Source organism: Poecilia latipinna, unplaced genomic scaffold, assembly GCF_001443285.1.
Source record: "Poecilia latipinna isolate Pla-1442-1.1 unplaced genomic scaffold, P_latipinna-1.0 Scaffold79, whole genome shotgun sequence".
Lineage (NCBI taxonomy): Eukaryota > Metazoa > Chordata > Actinopteri > Cyprinodontiformes > Poeciliidae > Poecilia > Poecilia latipinna.
Window position 1 is genome coordinate 77,863 of NW_015112695.1, and position 26,524 is coordinate 104,386.

At 40.3% G+C, this 26,524-nt stretch overlaps 1 protein-coding gene across 5 annotated transcripts in view; it reads right to left on the reverse strand.

The window, feature by feature from the left end:
• Nucleotides 1–86: 86 nt before the first annotated feature.
• Nucleotides 87–26,524, reverse strand: part of emid1 (EMI domain containing 1) — a 63,304-nt gene continuing 36,866 nt past the window's right edge. The window contains exons 4-17 of one of the 5 annotated variants that reach the window (XM_015018433.1): nucleotides 18,421–18,510; nucleotides 18,253–18,314; nucleotides 18,018–18,150; nucleotides 16,076–16,120; nucleotides 15,871–15,978; nucleotides 12,610–12,726; nucleotides 8,164–8,253; nucleotides 7,840–7,892; nucleotides 7,635–7,697; nucleotides 6,868–6,912; nucleotides 6,603–6,647; nucleotides 6,438–6,449; nucleotides 3,722–3,806; nucleotides 87–1,239 (exon numbers count right to left, since the gene is read on the reverse strand). In XM_015018433.1, coding sequence (XP_014873919.1) covers nucleotides 1,106–1,239; nucleotides 3,722–3,806; nucleotides 6,438–6,449; nucleotides 6,603–6,647; nucleotides 6,868–6,912; nucleotides 7,635–7,697; nucleotides 7,840–7,892; nucleotides 8,164–8,253; nucleotides 12,610–12,726; nucleotides 15,871–15,978; nucleotides 16,076–16,120; nucleotides 18,018–18,150; nucleotides 18,253–18,314; nucleotides 18,421–18,510 — 1,082 coding nt within the window. In that variant the 3' untranslated portion in view covers nucleotides 87–1,105. Of the gene's footprint in view, nucleotides 1,240–1,781; nucleotides 1,794–2,562; nucleotides 3,542–3,721; nucleotides 3,807–6,437; nucleotides 6,450–6,602; nucleotides 6,648–6,867; nucleotides 6,913–7,634; nucleotides 7,698–7,839; nucleotides 7,893–8,163; nucleotides 8,254–12,609; nucleotides 12,727–15,870; nucleotides 15,979–16,075; nucleotides 16,121–18,017; nucleotides 18,151–18,252; nucleotides 18,315–18,420; nucleotides 18,511–26,524 lie in introns of those variants that run through there. The other 4 variants (XM_015018440.1, XM_015018448.1, XR_001422312.1 and 1 more) reach the window with 4 other exon arrangements.

A 26,524-nucleotide genomic window follows, 5' to 3' on the forward strand; every position in this document is an offset into this window, starting at 1 on the left:
ACATCAGAGACAGTGGATGTCAGTTTATTTTTTTTTCAGTTGTAAAAGTGTTTAATGAATACTTTTGTACCACCAATTCAAAAAGGTGACATGTTAAAATAATAAAAACATTTTTATTACACTTATCATCTAAGCAGGATTATCTTAACACAGTACATTTGCAATAAAAGAAAAAAAAAATCAAAATACAAAATGGTTACATAACAGCTTACAACATAAACTACAATTTTAAATAGTCTCACAATAACTTTGATATAAGATGAAAAAGTGTTTTTCATCAGAGCAGTATAAGCAGTCATAGAACACAACAGTGGTAAAATATGTTCAAGTTCAAATAACAGTTTCCTCTGTGTGTGTGTTTAGGATCCCAGTCAGCAGAGTGCTGTTTTAATTTCAACACATTCAGTTTTCAGACTGCAGCACCATCTAACATAGATGCCTATGTTTGTGCAGATTTTGCGTCAAAAAACGTTGATTAGTCACTTACACAAAACGGAAATAAAAGACACCAGAAAACTTCTAGTCACCATTTAAAAACACATCATTTAGAGATGACTTCATCTTTTTTTAGTGCACTACATAACACTGAGTTAAACAATAAGATGAAAATATAGGAATACTAGAGGAAGGAGGATGTAATTTTGTAATACAGACTGTACAAGCTCAGAGTATTTAAATAATGGACTCTCTTCAGATTGCAGACAAACTATGAAAGCAGCAAAACCTCACACTGATTTTTACCTCTCATTTCTGTAAATGAACCCTTACTGTCTAGAACTGTTTCGCACTGTCACAACCACCAAGGATGAAAATCTTCCCTTTTCTTTCAACATGGTTACAGTTGTTTTATTTTTTTTATTTTATTTTTATTTTTTTAGCATTTGGATGGAAAGGGAAATCAAAGCAGTTCTCAGGTAGCAGATGAATCAGGATGTCATGGAGTTATCAGTTGAGTTTCCCTGAGGTGTTCCCCATTCCTAACCATTTAATAAAAGCCCAGACTGGGCACCAGGTAAGGTCTGAATGTGCTGAATGCCGGTTTGAGACCTGTTGGAGGGGAAGGCCCAGTCTGTGATCCTCAGGGTCAGTGTGGAGGACAGGGGTGCTACTTTCCTCGAACCTTGGTGTCGGTGAACAGAGGGGAAGCAAGTCGATGTGGAGACGCACCTGCTCGCTTATCTCTGTAGAAACTAGGGGAGGATGTGCCGAACGGTCCGTCCCCAGACCCTAGATCAGGCTCTGTTGAAGAAAGACAGCGGTTGGAAAGGGGCCTCCCTGTCCATCAACATGTGTGGCCATGCGGACTCTTTAGTCGACTGATGTTGAAAAAGTACAATTAAGACGTTTCCTAATTTTAGCATTACACACATCTGTAGAACTTGGATCTGTGTTTGGACTTTTTTTTTCTTTTTATCAAGTTGAGTTATAAAATATTAGCTTAATCCAACCAAGTTATTAGAGGACATTTTCCCTTTGATCACTGTGCCCTTTGTTTAATCTGTCTGCAAAAAAAACCAGAAATGTGCCATGGGTTATTAAGGTAGTTGTAATTGAACCTTTACTTAAGAAACCTGTTGTTGACTAAGATGCCTGAATGAATTGAATATTGTTCCTTTTTCATCCGTAATTCTTGAGAAAATCATTGCTGATCAAGTGTTAAAGGATTTTTCACATTAAGGATCTGTTTGAAAAGTCCCAATCAGTCACTCTAAGTTTAGGCTTCTTCTAATTTCCCTCTGCTAATTTCAATTAATTCAATATTTGCAAAAAATGACTCCCTTTAACTTTATGTTCTCTCACCAGGTTGTCTCTCTATACATGGTAGCCTGGCATTTCTGTTTCCTCCATCTTCTTTTTTTTCAAATGGGATAGACTTTCCCTTTTCATCCTTTTTTGTTTCCTAGACTGAAGAACTGCCATGAACTAAATTTGCTCTGTTTTTCGTCCCAAAGATTGTACTACCCCTAAATTAACTATCACTGCCATTAACTCTTAATTCATTCTTAATATTACAATATTATATTGCATTCTATAATATTAAATTACAGAAGTTAGATGTTGAAATAATAATAATAATAATAATAATAATAATAATAATAATAATAACAATAATAATAATAAAACACATTTATTTCTTATTAGTTTTTCCTGTTACAAAGCAATTATTCCTTTCCAGTGTCACTATGTGGTTGCTTGGATTCCTGCAAAGTCATTGACAGTTGAGTGTATTAGACATGTAACCTTTTCTGATTGTAATGATAAAGTGAAGCTGACTGCATTACTTTATACCTACAATCAATTTAGAATGCAACTAATTAAATGCAAATCTGTCAACCGGATTTAAATTGATTTGTTAAAAATGTTTGAGGAGTTACAATTATATGTAGTATTGAAGACTCTATATATTCTTAGACTCGCTATCTTGCTGATAACATATTTATAAGTAAATATTAATGTTACAAAAGAGCATTTCTGCTAGATTTATTACATTTTTAAAAAGGCTAAAATTATCCACCATCATTTTGCAGCAAATAACAAAACAGTGAAACAAAACATGTAAGAATCTAATTGGGCATTTCTACAAGGTGTAAAAGAAAGAACGTACCGTACTTAAAAAAAATCTAATTCTAAGCGAAATAAACGACTCAGTGACAGGAATCAATGTTATGCGTTTAATGCTCAAAACTCTGCCAACCCAATTTATTGAGGCTGCTGCGATCAGCCATGTAAATATCTGATTCATTTGCTTCTCAGACCCAATGGACCAGCAAAATTATTCATATCCTTCAAAACTTCTCACATTACAGCCACAAGTTTCTGCATATTTTATTGGGATTTAATGCAAGATCAAAAATATCATTAATCAGGCCTCATAACTGTTTTAGAAAACAATAGGTAAACTCAACTGAGAACATGAGGAAAGACTTGAAGATTGATGTTTGCAGAAACTCTCCGCTCCATCTGCATGATGTGAATCTTTTTCTACAAAGCGTTGCCTCATGAGGACTGATGATGCAAGGTGTTACTTTAGATTTTTATTTGTACAAAAATTTATAGCCCATGTACCATTTTCCCATTTGTGTTTGTTTATCATAAAATCCCAACAAATGCATTTGAAGTTTATAGTTGTAACATCATAAAAGGTGGAAAAGTTAAAGGAGTACGAATACTTTACAAGATAAAGTACAAGCACACCCATATACTGAGTGTGTGTGTACATATAAGTTATGTTAAACCGATCTAGAATTTAAAATGCTTCTTTTGAGGCTTAGAAAATAATTTTAGCATCTGCTGTCATCAAAACATGAATACAAAATAACCTCTCAACTTGACATTACATTTAAAAACAGACGGCAATTATAAATCCTACATCTCTAACACTTGATCTACGTTTTCTTCATCTAATTGAGAAACGAGGGCCAGCAGGACTGTGGGGTGTTTCGGCATTACCTGGCCAGATGATAGCCTCCAACAGTGTCACCCTGCGAGCCAGAAGCTCAAGGTCTGCCTGCAAGTCTTGGAACATCTGCAAGCTAATGTCCTATCAGAGAGCAGTGACAGGGGGACTTTGTGAGGCTGCAGAAAAGACTTGTCCAAGTCCTGGGGCTGCCTGTGACTGCTCCTGCCCTCTGTCCCAGCAGTTAGGCATGGTGGGAGCATGGGCCCACCCGCAGCTGTGACCCCTGCCTAAAGCTGCCCCTTCCGCAGGCCTCCTACTCACCATGAATACCGATCATAGTCTCAAGGATTAAAACCCTCTCGGCTAAGATCTTCAGCGCCTCTCTGATCTGATGTATGCCGTCCCCCTGTGAAGATAGATACAGCCGTCAAGGTAAAGAGCAGAAGCTAGAGGACTGCTCGCCAAGATGCAAGTCAGGTTTCCAGTACAATTTAGCTGTTAGAAGGTTAAGACAGTCCACATACTGTATCTGCCCAGCATGACTATCCATTCATTATATTTCTCTCTATGTTTCCTTTGTAAACATGCTGCTAAGCATTATAATTCTCTGCCATGCTGGGCAGGCAAACATCAGCATGCACATGACAAACCAGTATCACGTGGCAGCATAACACAGCTGAGTCACACTGTCAGGGAAGAGATGACCATGCCATCTGCATTCACTTTGCTTATTTTTAGCTCCGCAGTGTTCAGTCTCAATGCAGCAGACACAGAAGTTGCCCACTGTCAGTCGTCTGACAGTGGTCTGTCAGTAGAGGTTTACTCTTACATCTGATTTGTCTTTTGTTAAGGGATAAGGCAGCGACCTCAGGGGATCTTTACCTTCAAAAGTAACAAAAGTACCACAACAAGAGATGTAAGACAGACAGAGACAGCTTTATGCGTCATGATCCTCAAAGGGACATGCAAGGAAACATGGCTGAAGGTCGAGAATGGTTTCTTTAGGAAAACATGCTAACGAAAAACATACCAAGACTTGTGTGCAATGGAAAACGGCAAAGCTGCTTTAGAATATTGCTCTGTAAGGGTATGTTAGTCAAGTTCTTGGACAGTAATTGAAATGTCTGCACATTATAGACTGTGTGCAGACATATGTCAACATTTACAGCTCCCAGGGGAAGAGATTGATAGTCTTTTGTAAATTTCTGACGTCTCCTGCAGGCACTAGATAAATAGAGGCCATATTTTATTCTATTCATTTAATACTGCCAAAGAAACCTCGATCCGAAAAATGATACATTTGTTTCTTATGTTATTAATGGCATAAAAAGCTAACCATCCTGTGTAAAACCTTCAAACGGGTCCCAATTTCATTGCACTTTCCTTTCAAGGACCTGGACTCTATCTAGACTACTGAAAAAGTCTTCAGTCAATACTGAACCATCTTTCACTGCATGACAGCTGCAAGCCTTTCGGGATTTGTCAACGTCAGCTGTGCACATTGGGACTACTCTTTCTTCTTTGCAAAGTAGCTAAAAATTAGATGGTAACTGTCTATGAATACCTATTTTAAGGCTTGCCACAAATTCTCTATTAGATCTAGATCTGGAATGCAGTTGAGTTGTTCTAACACATGACTATGCCTTGATCTAAAATATTCCCATGTAGCTCTGGCAGTATGTTTAGGGTAGTTGTTGGAAGGTGAATCACCTTCCCAACCCCTTGTCTCAAGCCGTTTGCTGATTTTAACAAGAGTTCTTGTAGGACTGACCTGTTTGTGGACCTTCCCATTTTCCCACTATCTCTGACCAGCGTCCCTGTCAGATTGAAGACAATACCCACTTAAACTGTGAATCTAGCTCGTCTAGAGTTATTATGACTCTCTTGGCTGCTTCTCTGATTAATGAGCTCCTTGCTTCTCAGTTCAAGTATTTGCCAATCAGTGGCAATACCTAAAGGAAATGCTGTTCACAGGTTTGTGTGTGACAAATTCTTCTCCCAGGCACCGTACAGCACATCTTTAAAAAAGAAGAAACGATCAAATCGAAAGAACTGTATTGTGCTTTAGCTGTAAACCTACAACTAAACTGTTAAAGTTGGGCTCTAAGGAATAAATGAACAAATTAAATGAGCCAAAAAAATAACAGCTAAAAACAACTGCATCAAAGCTCATGTCACTGATGCTAGCACATTAGTGAGTGACCATTTGCCGCTAACTTTTTGTTATCGACACCAAGTTCTCCAAATAAAATATCAACTTTGCCATTTTCCTTTTTAGTTGTACAGTATTAGTTTACATACTAAATACGTTAACTAGTTTATTTTAAAAGCTAGAAGAAAGAGTTTGTGCAGCATTGTGCTTTTCATGCAAGGCAATACAGTGGAAGAAAAGGGATAGCTGTATCCACTCCACCCATATCGGAGCACAACACCTTAAAAACCCAACTACTGACACACAATGGAGACATTTGGCATATACATCTCATTTATTTCACTGAGATTCCTGCATAGAAAACCAAGCAAATTGGTGAGAGTTAATATTGCACATTTGGAACAAAGCAAAATGAAGATTTTTGCACCAGTTAAGAGTTGCTGTTCTTGTGCTGGTATAGGTGTTCATATGCATATGCCAAAGTAAGAAGCTGAAAAGGTGGCTGTGAATGATAGTCATGGGGACAGTAGCTTGCAGTGGGAGTCAGACAGCTTTAGGGTCAAGAGGAGAGGGGACAGCAGTCCAGAGCACACCCCCAGGACCGACAAAAACACACTTACACAAACAAATCAGACAGATCAAACACATAGAGGGCAACGTTCTAGTTTAAAAAAAAACAATATGAAACAGATATAAACCGATCTATTGATTGGTAGGAATGTATGTGATTGATAGAAAGAGGTGGAACTGAACAAACCAATTCGTGGAGAGTCACAATGATTGGAAAACAATCATAACCATAACCTCGGATGTTGGGTCATGGTTATTCTTTGGGAAAGATTCACTGCAATTCAAAGATGTGATGGCTAAATAAAGGTATCTTACATTTGGATTGTTCTTGTAAAATGAGAAAGATGTCAAAGAAAACTTAGAGTTAGACACAGAAAATATTTTTGATGCTCAAGAAGAAAACAAAATCAAAATTATGTTGAAAGCTTTCTGAATTTTTCTTTGTGTTACCCAGTGAGCTACAATCAACTACAATCTTACCGGCAAGCCTTTCTCCCCTGGCTCTCCTTTGGGACCTGGCGCTCCCTGAGAAGAGAGGAGAATAGGTTTCGCTTTAAAACTCGAAGCTGTTGAGAAGTTTAGAGCCACACAAAAAAAGAAAAAAAAACATTCAGTTTATTAACTGTGCTTCTTGTGCATTGTGTGCGTTTATTGCTGCTGCCCAGGGTGGTTTACCACAGCATAACCAATATGTCATGTTGATGCTTCCCTCCAAAACCTACAAAGCAGAGTAGAGGTGACTTACTGGGTCACCTCTGAAGCCTCTTTCTCCTGGATAACCAAGAGGACCCTAAAAAACAAAATACAAGGTAGTTGTGTTAGAGTGTCATCAGCTTAACTAGAAATAAACAAAAGGATTCGTCAAAATTAAACTGTTTTATGTCTTTTAAGGTCAATCATAAAAAAAAAATAAAAAGACACATACTCCACTTTTCACACTTTTTGACATTAAATCAAAAAAACTATATATATATATATATTTTTTAGGTTAGTTAGGATTACCAAAGTGATTTCTATTTGTTTTATGCTAGAATAATAGGCAGGGGGATTATTTTGTTCACATTCAGACGTTTACATACCATTTTCTATAATTGGCTTTTAAGCTGCATGGCTTGGGTCAAATGTTTTGAGTATCTTTCTATAAGCTTGTCACTACAGTTTACTGGAGTTTTGGTCCATTCCTCCAGAAAAACCGAGTCAGCTTTGTTGATCAACTCGTTCTCCCACACCATTTTTACTCTGCCCACAAATCTTACACTTCACTGAAAATAGGGTTCTGTGATTGGCCTCCCCAAAACATCGACTTCGATGTCCTTAAGAGAGTTTGTAAATAAGTTGGCTGAACGGTCAACGTTACCGTTCATCTGTAAGATCAATGTCCATCAGAGTTGCTCCATATCCTCTTTGTTTCATTCAACATAGCTTGGTAGTTTATGTCACAGAACAGAAAGTAAGAACCTTACAGATTTGCTTCTTGGCTTGATGAAGGTATATCTTATGTAAAATACTCACCCTTTCCCCACGATCTCCTTTTGGCCCCACCGGCCCTGGTGCCCCAGGTGTTCCAGGTGTCCCCTGTAGTCAGAATGCATTCAAGATGACATGTCATTTTAAATACGATTATATATACGTATGGTTATACGTATAAACTTGCATAGCAGTAAGTCAGACAGTGCTAAGTGCAAGTGATAAATATGTTGCATGCAAGTTAGCTTACGTTCTGTCCTGATGGGCCAGGAGGTCCTACTGGGCCTCTGGGACCTGGGGGACCTGTGTGTAGAAGCATGGAGTCTTTGTTTCTGTCTGGTGAAGACGGCAAAGCTCAATCTGACATGTTTGTATTTCACCCCCCCGTTTGCAGGAAACCTTTGAGTTTCATGAACTCAACCTTCTCAGACGTCAATGACCGACAGTGAAAGTTGGCTAAAATGTATACTGTAAGAGCTTTGCATGCAGAGGTATTTTCAATTATAGGATGTTTGAATGTGCACGCAGATGTTTTCCAGCAAACCACATAAACATCCTGTAAATAAAGGCTCACCAACAGGCCCGGGAGGACCCTGAGGTCCGGGAACAGGCAAACCTCTGGAGTCGTGGAAAGTGTTGGTGAAGAAGGGATCTTTTCCGCTATCTGGGGATGAAAGACAATCAATGAATCGTGGAGTTTCTGACAAAAGGAACAAAATTGTCCAGTAGTGATGTTATTGACTCCCTCTGTCTCCCAGCCCAACATGTATTTGTGCTTTGATGTAAGACATTTTATTGTTGCTCTGGCAGTATGTTTAGGGCCTATTGAAGTATGAATTTCTTCCTCAATATCAAGTCTTTCACAGCCTCTAACAAGTTTCTTGCACTATTGTCCTGTATTTAGCTCCTTCTTGTCATTACAATCCGACAAGCTTCGCTATACCTATCAAAATAACAAAATTATTCTTGCAGCGTGATACAGCCGGCACCATGCTTCTTTGTGGGAACAGTGCCGCGTTTGCATGTTCCATAAAGGCAAAAATATACATTTATACTTCGAATAGATTCATTTACATGAACACCCATGTCTTGGTAAGCTTGCAATTGTTCTACACTCCTTCCATTGTCAAAGCTTGGATTTTTTTTATACCCTAACCCTAATAAACATTTCCACAACTTCATTCCTGACCTGTTGGTTGTACTGTTGATAATGCTCTCAAACAAATACCTGAGAGCTTCACAGAATGGCTGGATTTATTAAATTACACAGATGGACTTGATTGTGCTCTAGAGACATCTGCAAAACAAATGCGATGGACACTTTGTGGTTTTTATTCAACATTTTAGGGAATCTTGTGGATATGACCTCTGATTATATAGCTTCATCTGAAATTTCTGCATTCCGCCGTAGATATGACTTAGTTTGTCATATGACTTAGTTTGTCATATGTCATAGTTAGCAACTTGCTAACTAGCTGTTAGCAAGTTGCAACTGCTAACAGCTATAGGTGACTGGCCACAAGAATCAAGTTGATAATTTTTTACATGCAAATTTAAGAGAAAAAAATTGCAGAGTGATTCTTCTATTTTTTTTTTTTTTGTAGATATCCTTTCTGGGCTGTTTAGTAAATATACTGTAAAAATAACAGAAACAGTTTAATGTGACTTTAGAAACTTCTGTGAGTTTTCAGTGAAACGTCGCTTTGACAACTTGATATGACCTCTAGAGGGCAGTATTTTCAAAAAAAAAAACAAAAAACCTGAAATTTCATGCAGAGCTCAGCAAGACTGGGTGCTGAACTAAACTGCCATCAAAAGCATCATTAAATCCAGGTTGGATGGCAATTAAAGTTTAGTCAAGTTTAGACACGTTATGTTTAAAGGTCTCCATATATTTTATGTGGAATTCACTCAGTCAAACCACATGCACTCACAGCATTTGAGCAAGAGGAAAAGGGTGGTAAACATGTGTGTGATGAAGGAAGTGTGTGGCTGCTGGGTCATTTTATCCTAACAGGAAGCACAGATCCAATCACAGGCCTGAGACCTCACAGATACTGAAAGGACAGAGGAAGAGGAAGAAGAAAATGATGAGGACGGCTGACAGCCATAAACATCCTCCCTCTGCCTGAGGTGCAGACACCACTAAGGGATCAGGGGAAGAGGTGACACCTCTCTTCCACCCCCCTCCCCCCCATTTACAACATGGCGAGGCTTAGTTAGATGGATTAAACAAGCAGACACTTCTAACACTGACATATTCCCACAGTCATCTTCTCTGCTGCTGATGCACATCCAGTGGCCAAACAAGCCCGTGTTTTCCAAAGGAAGCTCGGCGCAGACCCGCCCCCACCGTTACTTTGATGTGAAAGAAATAGCCCACAGTTTGGAAATCATCATGCCCACCCCAGCGCCCCCGCGGCTCTCCACAGCGGAACCCAGAGCTTACAAATCTGTGTGTTGCATACTTTGTTTTACCACCGGACCCAAATGTTAAAACCCACCCATGTGTTGACCTTGAAAGAGCCCATCCGTCTCCCGGCTCCCCTCCCTCAGCTGTCTGGACGGCCTACATCTGGAAACCGTTCAGTGACGTCGGCTGTGGACAGGTTCTCATCTCAGAATAGGAAATCTGCACTAGTTTTGCAGATTTTTGTATCTGGTAAAACACTATTTGATTGTGATTTTCTCTTCTGGTAGCGGAACAACGTCAGAGGAAGCAGGCAGCAGCTAAAGGATTAACACCAATCTTCATGTTTTGGTACAACTTCTGCATTTTTGTAAAGAGAGTTCTGAATGTAAGGTTAACATTCAATAAAACTGCACCACTTTGCTTATGAAAAATCTAACTAAAGATTTGTGTTAATGACGATTAAAGCTTTCATTGCCTGAACCTAATAAAAAAACCTTCATCCTTCTCTGATACGGATATGTTTATTCATTTCTTTAATCATCCTTCCTAGTATTTTTGGTTAAGTGGGGCCTAGTCAGATTCTCCTTTTACCAATGCTTTTGTCACCCTGTTTGAGTCTCTTAAGGCACTTTCATCATGGTCATGTAAAAAAAAAAATCACACAAACCGCAAAACCCCTATTATGGCTTAATCCCTTCACATTATATACCAGGCCTTGGGTGCTTTTACATCATTCAGGAGTGGATGTGGAACCAAAATGGTACAACTTGCTGCAGTCATCTCAATTCTTAGTCTGCCATCAGGGAGCTTGAGGATGCTTATCCAAACAGAGTCAAATCCACCGTTAATAGGACGGCCAATTTAGCACACATTAAGTCACACGAGGTCAGCAAACGAACAAAGAAGACGACGTGTTGTGTTTTATTTATTGGGTTAACAGTGCACTGATGCGGTGCCATTGTTTCTTTTAGAAAGTTTAGACTTATTGTACACCTTCTACACTTTGAATCTAGAAGCCAACTCAGAACTGCTTTGCTCAACAGCAATGGCGACTTAACGAAATGCCTCAATATGCAAAACAGTGAGACATATTTATGTGTGTAAAGGGGTCATAAGTGGGCGTTAAGGAAAATCCCACAGTGATGAGCTCTAGTGTAGGCAGGTTTTCCACAACCCTTCTGTAAAACTGTAGTTATTTCATGCCAGTTTTGGAAGGACCTTGATCACAAGAATCAATCACGCCCAGTGAATCATTCAAACAAAACTGACTCTCTGGTGCCATTTCAAATATTTCCTGGATTTTTAAAAAACATATTTTTTTAGAACAAACCGCATTGATGTTATTACTGTTAAACATATGTGTTGTAAATACTTTTTAAGTACGCCACATCCTATTTCTTCCTCTCCTTCTGCAGTTTATCTCATCTTTTTAAAGAGCATCTAACGAAGTTTATGGCAAGCAGAACAGGACTGGAAATTAGCAAAAAGGTTTTGAAAACCCTGCAGAAAGCCCGGGGAAGTAGCTGTAAAAGATTACAAGAAAGCTTGGCTGCTTGGAAGCAAGGTAAATCTGTGTTTTTGATTCTAATCAGGGCCGGATTTAGGAGGACGTAGTACCCTGGGTTATAGTTAGTTTTGGTGCCCTATCCACACAAACTTATTTTATGCATATAAACAGAATATTGATTAGGTGCATGTCAACTTAAAGGTTGTCAGATGATATTCACCTGAAAATCCAGTTTTTGTAAAACAAACTTTGCATTTGTCCTCATGATAATGTCCCCCATTAACACGACATCATGTCTACCTTCATCTGAGCGGAAAACAACCCAAGATGTTACAGTAACTATGCCTGGCCTGTTTGCATAACACACAAACTCAAATGCACCAGAAACAGAGAGAATGTGCTTTGCTGCTGTTGTGCCCGACATGCATGGAGTCAAAGGGTAAGATTATAATGGTATCATTATTTTCAATGAGTTGTGTATTGGAAACACAGCTGTGAAAATGATGCCCCTCTTCTTCTTCAAACTAATTTTGAGACTAGAAAAAGACAACCAGAGTAAATACAATAAAAAATAATAATAAAAAAAAAGGTTTTTGTGATCTTACAGTCTGGGCAGGACGACAAAGCAAATTTCTAAAGCTTTGGGGCTACAGTATATTTCAATCAGAGCCGATTTAAATAATGGAGATGACATGGAACAGTTATCAACCTTTCCAGGAGTGACTAGCTGAAAAAAGGGTCTTATAAGACGACATTAATAACTCATTCAGAGGCCACAAAGGAACCCAGAACAGCATCTAAAGTGCTGCAAGGGCTTATTTGCCTCATTTAAGGTCCTTGTTCCTGATTCAATAAGGAAACTGAGCACAAACAGCGTCCATGCTGCAGTTCCCTAGCCAAAACCCCTTCTGACCAACAAGAATGTAATAGTTTCATTTTTGCCACGAAAAAACAAAAAAAAAAAAAAACACACACATCCCCATGTCGACAAAACTTGAGACCTTTGGCAAAATAATTTGTGGACTGAGTTTCGTCTGGCATGAAGCTAATTTCAGAAAACAAACATCACATAAAAGCCAACCCTGGAAGCGGTTACTTACTGTGGTCGGGTTCTGGGATGCGGGCGCCGGCTGGCGATGGTGGGCCCGGAGGCCCAGGCGGCCCGGGCAGCCCTGGCAGACCTCTCTCCCCCGGGTGTCCAGGTGGGCCGCGGGGTCCTACAAGAAGGGACAGAAGGTGATAAATTAGTGACAAGGAACATGGTCATGGTAGGACTCAATCTTGATCTCCTTTGCTCAGAGGCATGTTGCATTGCAGGCTGATGATGAATGACTGGCGAAGGGAGGAAAAACTATGACAAAGAGCAGAGAGGGAAAATATTAGCCAAGGTGTTGATACAACTTGATGGTGTCTAGCTGATATGCGACTACACGTGCACATATGGAGTAAAGTTCTGGGCTTCGGGGGAATAAAGGGCACAGTGTGAATTGATTAAGTTTGTTACTCTAATTAACAGGAGGAATCTGTGCGAACAACTTGGTGGAACCTCAGTTCAAATAAACAGAGTTAAAGTCAAGTCTTCCTGCAAGTGAAATCTTCCCTGTACCATCAGCTGTTCAGAGTGAACACACGGATGTTGCTCCACAATATAAAGCTTGTCCACTGAAAACCTATAAGCCACAATTTCATAGCAACTTCAATGCTCGAATAGGCATATAAGACTGAAAGCTCTGAGCAGAGGAATCTGGGGGAATATGGGATTCCTAAATGAAAAGTGCAGAGGAGTCCAGTTCACAGCAGCCTTTAGCAGGTTTCAAACAAGCGTCCAGACCAGAGAGCGCCCTCTCACTCACTTCAGTCGCTAATTTGAAGCTGGAAAAAGCACCACCACATCATCTGACCTCATTCAGGCCATCACCTCGGTCCTTCCATCTCGTCAACTCTGAGGCAACTGTCAACTAAAGTCCAGTAATCACTGAAGTGCCTTGCATTGTTATTACAACTTTGACTTTTTACACTTTGCGACTTGTTTCTGTAAACCTTGATACAGAAGAAAATCTCCCAGCATTTTGGCCGCTTCTCTGAGATATTAAGTCATCTATACAGGACAGTGGTTTACGTAAATACCCCAAAGCATCCCTTCAAAGATAATGCAACACATCAGGGAAACGGTTGAAGTTTTTCCTGTGCAGTTTCAGTCCCCTGCTAGTTCTGGGGGATGCTGTGACAAAATATGATAACATATTTACAACTCAAATTTCACTTTTCTCTTCTACTTTAGTAATTTATACATTACACTGGTCGCATTTTACCCCTGTGTTTATCTTTTACTTTAAACGAAAGACAAAAAAAACCAAAAACCTTTCGGATCCCCATGAAGTAATGGAGACAGAAAAAACAATAACACAGCAGGCATATGGAAATCATAATGGAGCTGGGATTTGTATACGTACAGCTCATGCTTACTTCAGATTGAAGTCACATGGAGCTACTCAGAAAGTGAGTTTGTAGTTCAGGTTTCGCTCTAAATCTCACTTTCACCTAGCAGCCAACGCAAAGAAGGGTTCATATGTTAGCCTGAAAGGAGAAACACTCCCTCCGTGATCCAAAGCAGAGGGGTAGCAGTCGATAGCAAGAGCAGATGTTGTGGCACAACTTAGACCACCATTAACTTTAGTCTTTACAGTTGCAGCTAAAGGTAGACTAAATTTTTCTCAACAGGTCATTTGTTATTTGTCCACAAGGAGTAGTGAGATCTGGGTTTAAAGGAGAGATTGATGATTTGGCTCGGCTCCAGGCTGATGACAATGAACAGCAGGACGCAGACGTATGTGTGTGTGTGTGTGTGTGTGTGTGTGTGTGTGTGTGTGTGTGTGTGTGTGTCGTGCCTCACAAAAGTATTGAATCCCCTAAATTTTGTCATACGTCTCCATGTCGTAATGACGCAACTTCAAAGTATTTTGGTGGGAGGAGTTGGGGTTATGTGTTTGACCAACATAAAGAAGTGCATAGTTGTGAAGTGGAAGGAAATTGAAAAATGCTTTTTCAATATTTTACAAGAAAGCCTGTGTGGTTTTGTTTTCAGCCCCCTTCACAGCAACAAATACAGCCGGACAACAGCACACAAATGACAGAAACACCAGAAAAGTAAGGCATGCAATTTTGAAAAATTCAAAGAAGGTTTTAAAAACTTAAAGCAGTGGTTAAAATCTTTTACCATTCAAAATATCATTCAAACAAGAAAGATGGTGCAACTACAAGCTTAGTAAGACGTGGAAGCTGACAGCTATGTAAGAATAACGCTACACAGAGAAACAATCATGGTCCATGGTATCTGATCTAGCACCCAGAACTATTAGGAGTGAACTCCACAAATCTGGCATATCGGAAAATTGGTAACATGAAAGTCATTTAAAAAAAAAAAAGTGTTTGTTATTTGCCACAAGCTATGTAGAGCAAACGGTGGAAGATGGCAATCCGGCCAGATGAGAGAAAAGTTAAACTTTTTGGCACAATATGTTAAAATGACCCAGTCAAAGTCTAGACCTAAATCCAACTAAAGCAAAGTGTAGTTCACAAATGTTCTTTATCTAATCTGACTGAGCTTGAACTAGCGGGCAAATAAAGAAAGACAGAAACATCTTCTTGAGATGTGCAAAGCTGGTAGAGACATTCCCTTATGATCTGCAGTTGTAATTACACTGGTTCTAAAAGATAGAAATTCAATAGTGTTAAATCCATGCAGGCTACATGTTTTAATTTGCAAAAAATGCTTAAAATAAGGTCATTATCCTTCCACTTCTCAATTATGCACTAGTCTGTGTGGTGTTGGTTGCAGAAAAAGCCACTTGTACACATTGCAGTTTGTGGTTGCTGTAAAAAAAAACAAACAAAAAAAACAAGAAATATGTCAAGGGGTTATGTCCTTTTGCGAGGCACTGTACGCAGTACGTAAAAACTTTTAGCAGTACTTTTAGAAACAAATAACTTTAGATGCAAACCAACAAAGTGTAAATTCCCTGAACAGCTAGCAGACCTCAGAGGCCGCTGGAATGTTGCAGCTTTCAGTACTGGTGGCTCTTCAAGCTGACCAAAGACCAAAACCATTTCTGTAACAAACATTCTGGAGCTGAACATCACAAGTCAGATTTATCATCTATTGTTTCTGCTGCTTTGTGGTCAGGACTAATCCATTCAGTCATCTAGTTGCACCGACAATAACACGAGGTCGAAACAACTGCTCTGCAGAAAAAAAAAGAAAAGAAAGAGTTTTTGTGTAGGGCACACAGAGAGCTCAATGTGCTTAATGATCAACTGGTTGATCTCAGATGATGTCCGACTACCTTTGGGTCCTCCGTTACCTGCTGGTCCTGGCAGTCCCTTCGATCCAGGAGCTCCAGACGGGCCCTTCGCTCCCACATCCCCCGGAGGCCCACTGGGACCTGGCAGCCCTTGAGATCCTGGCTTTCCTGCGAGTAAAGAAACAATCAGGAGTAATCACGAATCCCCTCACAGGTTTACATCCTGAATGACGTCAGCTGAAACGCAACTGCAATTACAACTCACCGTCTCTGCCAGGAAGTCCATCTCTGCCCTTTTCACCCTGAGGACCTGAAGGAAAACAGGGAGATGCCTTCATTTGGAGGTTCATGTATGTGAAAAAAAAAACTGAACTCGAGCCACCTGGAGATGATGAAGTGTAAAATCCTTGGAGGCATTAAGTCCATTTCTGTCCAAGTAACAGCTTTCCTCTGAAAGCAACAGATGTCTGTAGAGTAGCATTGGTCTTATGATGGTGTATTATTAAAATGCTGATTTAAAAAAATGCCAAATAAGCCTGTTGTTTACAGAAACTTACATTTTGTAGTTTCTGACTGGATGACTAACATTACCAAACGTTAGGTTAAATTATGATTTATAACAAAGGCTCTTTAAAACAACAACAAAACCCAACATAAAGCTTTTTTGAGCTCTTTCAACTTGTAAGGCAGATGAATAAATTCATATCACCAAACAAAACTCAGCAAATCATCGACTATTTCCTCATTTTTCTTCTAGAAGAAACTAGTACAAATTTCAGTCTGTGTTGCTGAGATTTCACGTGATCCACTAAAACAAAGCAGAGCATAAATGTGAAGGGAAATATTAGATGTTTCATTTTGGTTTCAAACAAAAATCTGAAAAGTGTAGCATGCTTTCCTGTTCAGCCCCCTTGTTTTGATACTTTCTAGAACCGGCTTCTGGTTCAATTACAGCAGCAAGTCTCTACCGACTATTCACATCTAGAGCTGAGCTGGACAATATAAATAATGCATTGCCGATATTTCTCTTTCTCAATTATGCTTCCAACTCCCTCTGTGACCATTAGTATCTTGGGAATTATAATCTGTGTCAGGTGAGGGCAGCTTCTGCTGTGTGAATATTACAAAGTGGATAAAAAAAAAAGGTTGATCAAAGGACAGCTTTGATCAACCTTCAATCTAAGCAGTTGTTTGTGATGTTATTATTGAACACTGATGTTGAGCAGCCATAATCTAGAGAATGAAATTGTTGGAAAATGTCTTTGAAACTCCATTTATATTTACTTATGCTTGTACTTTGACTATACCATTCTAACAAATGAATCTGCTTTGATGTAAAGCAATTCACTGTAGCTCGGCTGTATGCTGACAGGGGAATCTCAAGCCCAAACGATTGCTTTGAGTGGATTTTGTTTAGGGACATCAGAGTAAAGGGGGCTGAATAAAAATGCTAATCACATCTTATGGATTTGCATTTGTTAGTTTTTAAAAAAAAAAAACTTTAAATTTTCCTTCTACTTCACATGTGTGCTTTGCTTTGTGTTAACGTGTGACATACTTAGCAATACACTTATGAACGGATACGCTGCATCTCCATAGAGCCGCTGGAGGTTGGTCTGATACGACTGTGTAAACCTTCTGGCATGCAGAAACATAGTTAAGCTTTTAATTAAACACAATCACAATCATCTTTTGAGTTTCAGAAAGAAACTTCTGCTACTGGGCCAACCAATATCCTCACGCCGCTGCAGTTTTATGCTTCCACATTGTCGAAACTATTTTCTCCAACAAAAACAAAAGCATTTGCTGGAAAAACACACAGAAAAAAAGTGTGTAATTGTGCTCAAAGCAGCAGATTGCAACACACCCACTTCCACCCTAATGGTCTAATTTCATGTAAATAAAATCTGTGCTAATAAACTAGTTAGACTAAACAATACCTAACGGTTTTTCAGACCATGTGGTTTTTGATGTGCTGGGCTAATCGTGTTACATGCCTGATCTTGCTTTTGTGAACGGAAATAAGTGTTAAAAGCACAGGAAAAAGGATGTGAGGAAATAACCTCGAGCAAAAGCAATGATCATAATAGCTTGAAAGAATGGAAAGCAGGGCTGTTTTTCTGATAAAGTAAAAAACAAAAATGATCTGCTTGATTCTAAATAAAGTAAAATGTACATATTCATCATCACACAACGCCATGGGTTACCTGCAGGGCCCTGCTCACCAGGGGCTCCCTGCGCAGACACGGCCCCCATCAGCAGCGAGGTCTCTGGAGACGTTTCTCCTTTGCTTTGTAGGTGGCGATGTGACGTGCTGCCCGGCGCTGTGAGCAGCTGCACCTGGGACAGTAGAAAAAAAAGAAAAAAAACAGGTCGTTTGATAATATCTTTTAATAAAAAAAGGCCTGTGATCTTGCCCAGTGATTCAGATACGGCTTTCACCTTGGCCTCCAATGAGTTGAGCTTTTCACTCAAAGCTGTGATTCGACTGCAGTTCAGACAACCTGAAAGCCAGAAAGTATGTTTCTTCAGCTGCAGGATGCAGGCGTTGATGCATCTCTCTGTCATCTTGTTTTTATGCAGGAATAGGAACATGTTCACAGCTCTTACTTGAGAGTGCCTCTCCTGTGCGTGCTGGCGGACGGCGTAGTGCGGAGGCTCTCCTGACTGCCTCTTGAGCTACAGCCAGGTTCCCTGGATCTGTGACAAAAGACAAAAACAAACAAACAAAAAAAATTCTTTAAAGTTTAAAACATGATTATTAGATTTGGAAGATTGCATATCCCTGATAAATAGCAGTAAAATGCAAACATACCCTCCCTCTGTAAAATGAAGCCAATTTGCAAATGAAGTGACATAAATCTGATTCTGATTTAACAAACCTCTGAGGTCTTCACTGGCTGTATGCTGCATTTATGCTGGGACAAAATTACACACAGCTTTTCTGCCGGTGACTTCTGAAGGCTATGAGAAGTGTTGTATTTTATTTAGGGGTAGCAGAATAAGAGGAGGACGAATACAAATGCAAAAAAAAAAAAAAACACACACATTTTAGACTTCTATTTGTCCCAAAGAGCCATGCATCAGTTTCCCTCTAAATGCTACCTTGTGTTCTGCAATAAACAATCCCAAAATGTGCAATAAAGTTCGTGGTTGTAATATGACAATTAAAAACGTGTAAGTGTGCACAGGTCAGTGTGTAGCTTATTCCATCGTGTGCTGTTTTCCATCCATTTGTCAATTTGTCAAATCTTCCCGGGGAGAAAAGAAATGTCGAAATCAACCTTGAGTGCAGCAGCTCGCGCCTGTGCTGCATTTCTCAAAATTCAAACTGCACGCTTGCTGCGTCCTCGCGACGTTGTGCTCCTTTTCCATTGTTTCCTTATGCAGTTTTAATCTGCAGGGTTGGGGACTTGAGGCATGTAAAGAGAAACAATAGATCCCTTTGTGAGAAGAGAATGGGCTGTCTCAGCTCTCGTTCTGTCTCCCCTTCATTTCTACAGAGTGTAGGAGTTTGTGTCCTGAGGTTCTGGGATGTTTTGAATGGGAAGACTTTTTGTGGACACGCTAGACTGATTCCATTGTCCAGGCAGGCTTTGCCCTGGTTGGCCCAGGTGCTTTTAAAACAAATAAGAGGCTGGGTTCAGAACCTCATTAGCCACCAGGAAGCATGTCTTTCCTTTCAGTGCCCCAGCTATGCCAAGTGCTACACTGAATGAAGCTATAAAATAGCACCTGCAGCACACAGCTGAGGCAATAGAGCCGTACTCCCCTTGAACAGCTCCGCTTGACATAGCTGCAGATGCCGTAATCCGCTGCAGGAAATCCGAGAGATTATAATCACACCGGAAAAATAAACGTTTTACATAAACTTACAAAGAAACAGCGGAGCCCAAAAGTTTAAAACACAATGCACATGGCTCAGGGTAAATTCAGGCTGCTCCAATTATCCCCACCTCACCCTCACCTTTGTGCTCATGATTTCAGTGTTTGGGGTTGTCGGGCATTTCTCAGCGGATTACATGTGTAGGCAGACTCAAACAATCCACGACTTGGGATTGAAATGTTATGGCATGAGCTCTGCGTGGCCCCCCTTACATGTTTCAGGAACAATATAAACTCTTGCGCCGAGACGAGGAGAACACACAGTCAGCCTCCCCTCCCCTCTCGCCTGTCTCGCACGTCGGTCCACATGAGGGAAAGCTGCGGAGACAAAGGGAGGTGTGTATGTGTGTACATGTGCGAGCGCATCCCGCAGAGCCTCCCCGCAGAGTCCGGCTCATGTAGACGGCTGCTTTCAATTACAGAAGGAGGCGATCCGGGCCGGAAATATAGGTCTTACTCCTCCCCCTCGCAACAGAACCTCTTGTCCTTTAGAAGTAAAGAACATTTAAGATCGACTCCCCCCACCCCAAAAAACTGAGGCTTTTGTGGAAGGAATTAGGCTTTGACACAAACACCGCTGCCCTCCCACTCTGCTGCAGCACCAAGACCTGTGAGTTTATCTGCACCTCTGCAGACACAGACAGAGGATCACCGGCACCCATTGCTCTGTTGGAAAACAACAACAACGTTACACCGTATCGGCTCGTTGACCTCGCTGACTAATTGTCCCAACTCAAGGGGTCGAAGAAATGTGATAACGTATTTGACCTGCTCAGGCCCCGGTTGCCCCAGCGTCCAATCAGCAACCGAGCCAGAGCTCTTCATTAGAGATACCCCAGCGGAGAGTGCAGCAGGCCGGAGACGGCACCTTTCCTTATCTCGAACACGCACAGAGCGCAGAGATTCGCTTGCAAGCACTTCCCGGCGTGATCTTTGCTCCTGACAGAATATCGGAAGATAACAAGCGAGATGTGAGGGCTCCAAGTTAATCTTTTCCGCTTTCATAATTACTGTGTGTGGTTAAGAAAATATGAAAGATGACTCATGGGGCTGTTGTAGCAAAGAGATTAACCTCCAAAGACGTTAAGACATTGTGTGAAATAAAAACAAGGAAAGTACTGGAATTTAAGTAAAAAAAAAAAAGTACTAAAAATGAGCTCTGCTTCTTTGGATTTCACACACTGTCCTGGAAACTCTGATTGACCTGTTAAAGGTTTGTTCTGAACAAACCCTGATTCTCACTCATTTTAGATAAAGACTTTGTTCAAATTGCTTAAGCGGTACCTTTAAGCTCCTCCTTTTTGAGAGGCGACATATGCACTTTAAGCTTTCCGTTGGAGATTAATGCACACAATGGGGAAGGGGCTCTTGAAGGAAACATTTAACCAGCAGCTGCTGTCAGCAGACACAGCAGAGAGCTCGGTCCTGATCCATCTCTGTCTGGTTGATTAGCTGAGCTCAGCTCTGCAGCATCATTAGTGACCAGGTACTGACAGCCAGGCGAGGAGGAGAGGCGTTTGTCTCCGTCTCCGTGCCAGACGCACTAATGTCTGCTGCTGTCTTTACACAACACAGAGACATGAGGTCTGTTTACATTAAACAGTTGTTCACAGAGAGATCCTTTTTTTTTTGTTTCCTCTCAAAACAAGAGATAAATAAAAAAATTATATAGGTCTGGAAACAAATTGAGAGACCACTGCACTGAACTCCACTGAAAACCTCCTGGTTATTCCTCCAAATATTGATTTCTGAACTCGTCCTGAGTTAATACATTAGTATTGTTGTTTCTAAATGATCATGAACTTGTTTTCTTTGCATTATCTGAGGTCTGAAAGCACTGCATCTTTTTTGTGATTTTGACCATGTCCTCTTGTATTCTAAAAGCATTGCTTCCTCATGTTTAATAATGAAATATGAATTAAATAATCATCCAATTTTATAAATGTTGGTAGGATGTAGATGTGTAGTAAAGAAATGATGAGAGTTTGGAAAATGACTAATGAGCAACACAGATTCGAGTTTAAATCAAAAAGTTTAAACGAAATGTAAAGCTGGGCCTTCATGTAAAGAATTTCAATTTGAGCCAGATGGATTATTTATTTAGCATGGGCAGCAGGACCAACACTTTTCCTCAGTGAATGACTCAGACATATGCCAGCTGGTCCTGAAGCGTGTCAGAGCAGGTCCACCTAATGTTTTCTGTTGACTGGCCTGAGTCGGGTTATCTGGAAGTCGTCCGAAGAACCAAAACCTGCATCTAGACCCCGGTGTTTACGATTCTTTCCCAGGGTCTTGAGTTTCTTTTATTAGGTGTTCCGCCTAAATGTTTGAACAGACTTCGTCATATCCTGACTTTAGAAGCAAGCGGTCTCTGAGGCTGAGAGCTCAAATTGGGGAGGTTCAGCTGTAATTTCAGGCAAGAAAGAAGCTCCGTCTTTCTATAACAGCTGGTCAGACAATTGATCCCCAAGTTACATCCAGACTTCCACAGAGTTTGAGCTGAAAACAAACGCACCCCACAAGCCAGGTAGCGTCCGTTGTTTTATATAAGGCCGGGTGACGAGCTATAAAAACATGCTGCAAGCAAACCCGTACTGGGACTGAGGCGAGAGTATGCGGGGTCGGAGAGGTTTTCACCTCATGTGCACACATCTCACCTCATCAGTCAGCAACGACGCACAACATGAAGGAGGGAGACTCGCCGTAGCACCCAATCATCACCTTCCACAGAAACATAAGTTACTTCCAAAGCAAACGAGAATGAAACACGTTTCATCTGGTTACTTCACCAGTAATGGATATAAATGTTAGATACATCTGTGGATGTGTGTACATACGTATTCATGCATTCAACTACTAACATTTGGGTAAATGTTGAACCTTCACCGTATACGCCAATTTCAGTCATCAATAAGGTTCTGGGAAGCTTCTGGCTAAATATTTAGCTACTCTTGACTAAACATTTAGCTACCCTGGTTCACTAGTTTAACGGTTAGACCTGGTTAGACAAGCTAAATGTTAGAGGAACATGTTTTCAACGGGCTTTGGAGAGGCTCGTTAGGACATTTCTCATCCGAGACGTCACCATATGAACGCTACTTTCATCCACATATGAAAGGAATTTGTTTAGGATGTTCAGCAGCAAATTAAAGAGAAGTAGGATGAAGATTCTTTTTATAAACTGGAAGATGTCGCTGATCACAGTGAAGCAATGTGAACATTGTCGTGGATTGATAAGGTGTTGAAGAATAAAAAAAGCAACTGCTCCAAAATCGCCAAATTCAAGCTAAGATTTGGTCCTTCTTACATGGACAAACCAAAACGTCCTTCAGGAGGAAAAAGCTACGATCACACCAGGCGAGTGTTGAGCTATTTGGCAAGAAGTCTGTTTGTCGACGTCACAATAAGGCTTTCTACACTAAGCCAACTAACAAGCATGGTGGTGGCCACATCATGCTATGGGTCTGTTTTGCTGTCAGTGGTGTTGATGCATTTCACAAAGAGGGTGAATTAAATGACACAAAAGACCACTAAATTAAGAGGTTGACGGTTGAAATATGGACAAAGCTGATTATTTGAAAAGGACAACGCAGATCGAACTGGTTTTGGAGTAGCTAAAGCCAAACAACAATGAGCTTTGTGAATGAAATCTGCATTAAAACTGGGTCCCGGCCAGAGAAGTAACTAGTTATCTGCCAATTCTGCCAAGAAACATGCTCAAATATTCAACCATAATAATGTCAGTAGGATATTCACGACAATAAAAGTGTTTTTTTTTTTTTTCCTTCTTCTGTACACATTTGAGATCGTAGGTTTCTCACCTTGTGTGGATCAGAAAATAAATCCACTGTGAATTTAAACTTCTGCAGACATTTTTCTTTTAAAAAGTGTGGTCATTATTTTCCCAGAGTTCAAATAAATCATTAAAAGTCCCAAAGTGTTTGCTGCATACATGATGAACATCTGATCAATACGTCAAGTGTCTGTAAAATGTACAGCCATTTTTTAGCCTGTTTTCCAACTGAATCAATTTACTTCAGAAGATTCATCTTCTTACTCACTATAAATATTGTCAGCTTTCTAAATTTACATTCGCTTTTTCTACACTTTTTTGATTTGCTTATGTCACAAGTCAAAAACAAGAAATTTTTTGCCTTTTCTTGTAGATAAATTGAATTCAAAAAACCAAATGCAGAGCTTTTGCCTAAATTCAAACTGTTTAAATATTTTAGTAGCCCCTCTTTGACAACTGAAACTGAAATAGGAAAAAGCAGTCTGGTGGTTAAGCTGAATGTTACATGGTGTCTTATGTTGCATAAAAAATTATATAAATAAGATAGTTCAACTCTAAAATCTTTGGTTGTGCACATCGCTTGCAGAGTTTCAAAACATCTGCACCCAAAGTAAATAAAACCGACTAACTGTACATGCTGGTGTTCACTTTCCGACCGTCTGCTCTGCAGTGCTTACATCAGTCTTTGCAGCCCATCCAGGTGTGCTCACACACACACAGCCTCTAATCTTCCACAGGAAAAAGGAGGGTCTCCAGCCTTTCCTCCCTCCTCTCCATCGAGCTGACTCTACCTCACCTTTTCCCTCACTCACTCTTTCTCCACTCTCTCTGTTTTTCCAACGCATTCCTTCGGTGATGCTGATGTCAGTGACGGGCGTCTCAGTCTGACCGGCCCTCCCGTGCAGGAGCTAGGATGTAATTACACAACAGTGCAACAGTGCTTCCTGCTTATTAGATTCCCCAGCAAGTTTCACCATGGAAAAAAAAAATGTTAGCAATCTACACAACAGACAGCAGGACCAGACAGTCTGAAATACCTGAAGGGCACTTCTAGTTAGTAATTACAGGCAAATTGAGCTTTGTTTGAGAAGCACTCTCCACCTTCAACTCTAATTACTGGTCAGAATTGATCTGCTTCTTCTGTTGGGTCTCTGTTTGTAGCAAGATGTTGCAGAAATTGAAGAAGAGGGGCTTTAGGTTCAGAAAGAGTCAAAAATATTTTTACACCATAGAGCAAAAAAAAAAAAAATGGAAATGATTAAAAAAACCTTCATGTTGTCCATACGTTATTAAAAAAAGAAAAAGAAAGGAAAAAAAAAAACCTCAACCCTTAGATGCATTGTTAAAATGGAAGCGGTTCAAACTCTGGCATGAAAGCAAACATTGCTGCGGTTTGTGTAGCGTGGCTAAAATTAGTGGTGGGCGCTGTCAAACTGCAGCACGCGGATTTGACAAACAATCTGGTCAGGGCGGGCTGCACAAACACAGAGGCTGACACTCCTCACTTCTATTAAAAATGGCACAGCACCTCAGAGGCTCCTCCTGTACAATCCCTTGGTGACAGTCATCTGGCTTCTCATCCAGAAACATCCAAATGTTGCATCTTTTCTTTCTTGGGACATAAAACAGGGCACAAAAGCAAAAAGTCCTACTTGTTAAAACTATCCATACACCGACGGTGCATGTTGGCGCAGATGCTGCGTGAAGGTGTCATTCATCAGTCAGATATTCATTTATACAAACCACTTAGCCTCAGCCTGAACCTATTTCTACTCTAATGGTAATCATTAAAAATAACAGTTACAGTTAAAAAAAAGAACCCTAATTAAAAATGAAATTTCACAGGCCGTTTTGAAACACCCATTCATCCGTCTTATTGTCGTCCACTTTTCCATATTAGTTCACGGGAGCAACAGCTTCGTAAGGCAAAGTCGTGTCTTTCCAGCAAACTTCATTTTGGTGGATCCCAGGAGGTTCCTGGACGCAAACCCTGAGTCTGCTCAGGAGTCTCTTCACACTTACTGGGATGCAAGATGTCTGAACCGCCTCTACTGACCGCTTTGGATCAACAGTTCGAGTCCCTCTGTAGTTCCAGCCTCATTATGGAGGGAGCTCATTTTAGACATTCCTGTCTGGGATCTTGTTCTTTTGATAATTATCCAGATGGACCGGTAAGTTTGAGAGCTATGCCTTTTTTGGCTCAGCTCGTTTTTCACAACGAAACACGGAAGCAGCGTCATAGGCGTTGCTGCAGACGAAGTCCCGGTTGGGCTAGAAATCTCCCGATCCATCGCTGCTGAACAGGATACTTTAACTCCTTTGCTTGAGGCAGAGACTCATCTCCAGATTTATATTTGGCTTAACTATGTGCTAGAAGTTCATAGCTTGAAGCAACTAGAATCAAATCATCTGCCACAGATACACAGCAAATTTGGAAGTGTTCCATCAACTCCTACAGAGTTAAATTCAAAACTTTGAAAGTGTCTATATTCGTCCACTGGTGTAGAAGTTACACTTTTGAAAGTGTCATTTGTGATAGAGTTGAATCAACACTCACAGTAGTTGAAATCAAATACACTTCAGTGTTAATCTACCCAACAACTAATGTATATTGTCAAAAGTTAACACTATGAACGTGCTAATGTAACACAGAACACAGAACGGTGTAAAGTATATATTAACATAGAAATCTGAGTTTTGAAATAGTACTGGCAGGGTGTGCTGTGGTGGCACAGGGGTTAACATATGGAGGCTCTAGTTTTCAATGTGGCTGTGGTGGGTTCGCTTCCTGGTCTTCCCCTGCTCTCATTACCCACTTTTTTTTGTCAATTTACTACCAAATAAAAGCCACTAGAGCAATTAAAATATTTTTTTCCCCAGAAACTATTGGCCATCAATAATCCCCAAATTCATTTTAAAAGACATTAGATGCTGCATTAGATGATATAAAAACACCAGCACCAGTTGCAGTATATAATCACTTTTATTTCAAAACATCAAACAGCACCAACAGCAATATACAACAAAGGTCATACA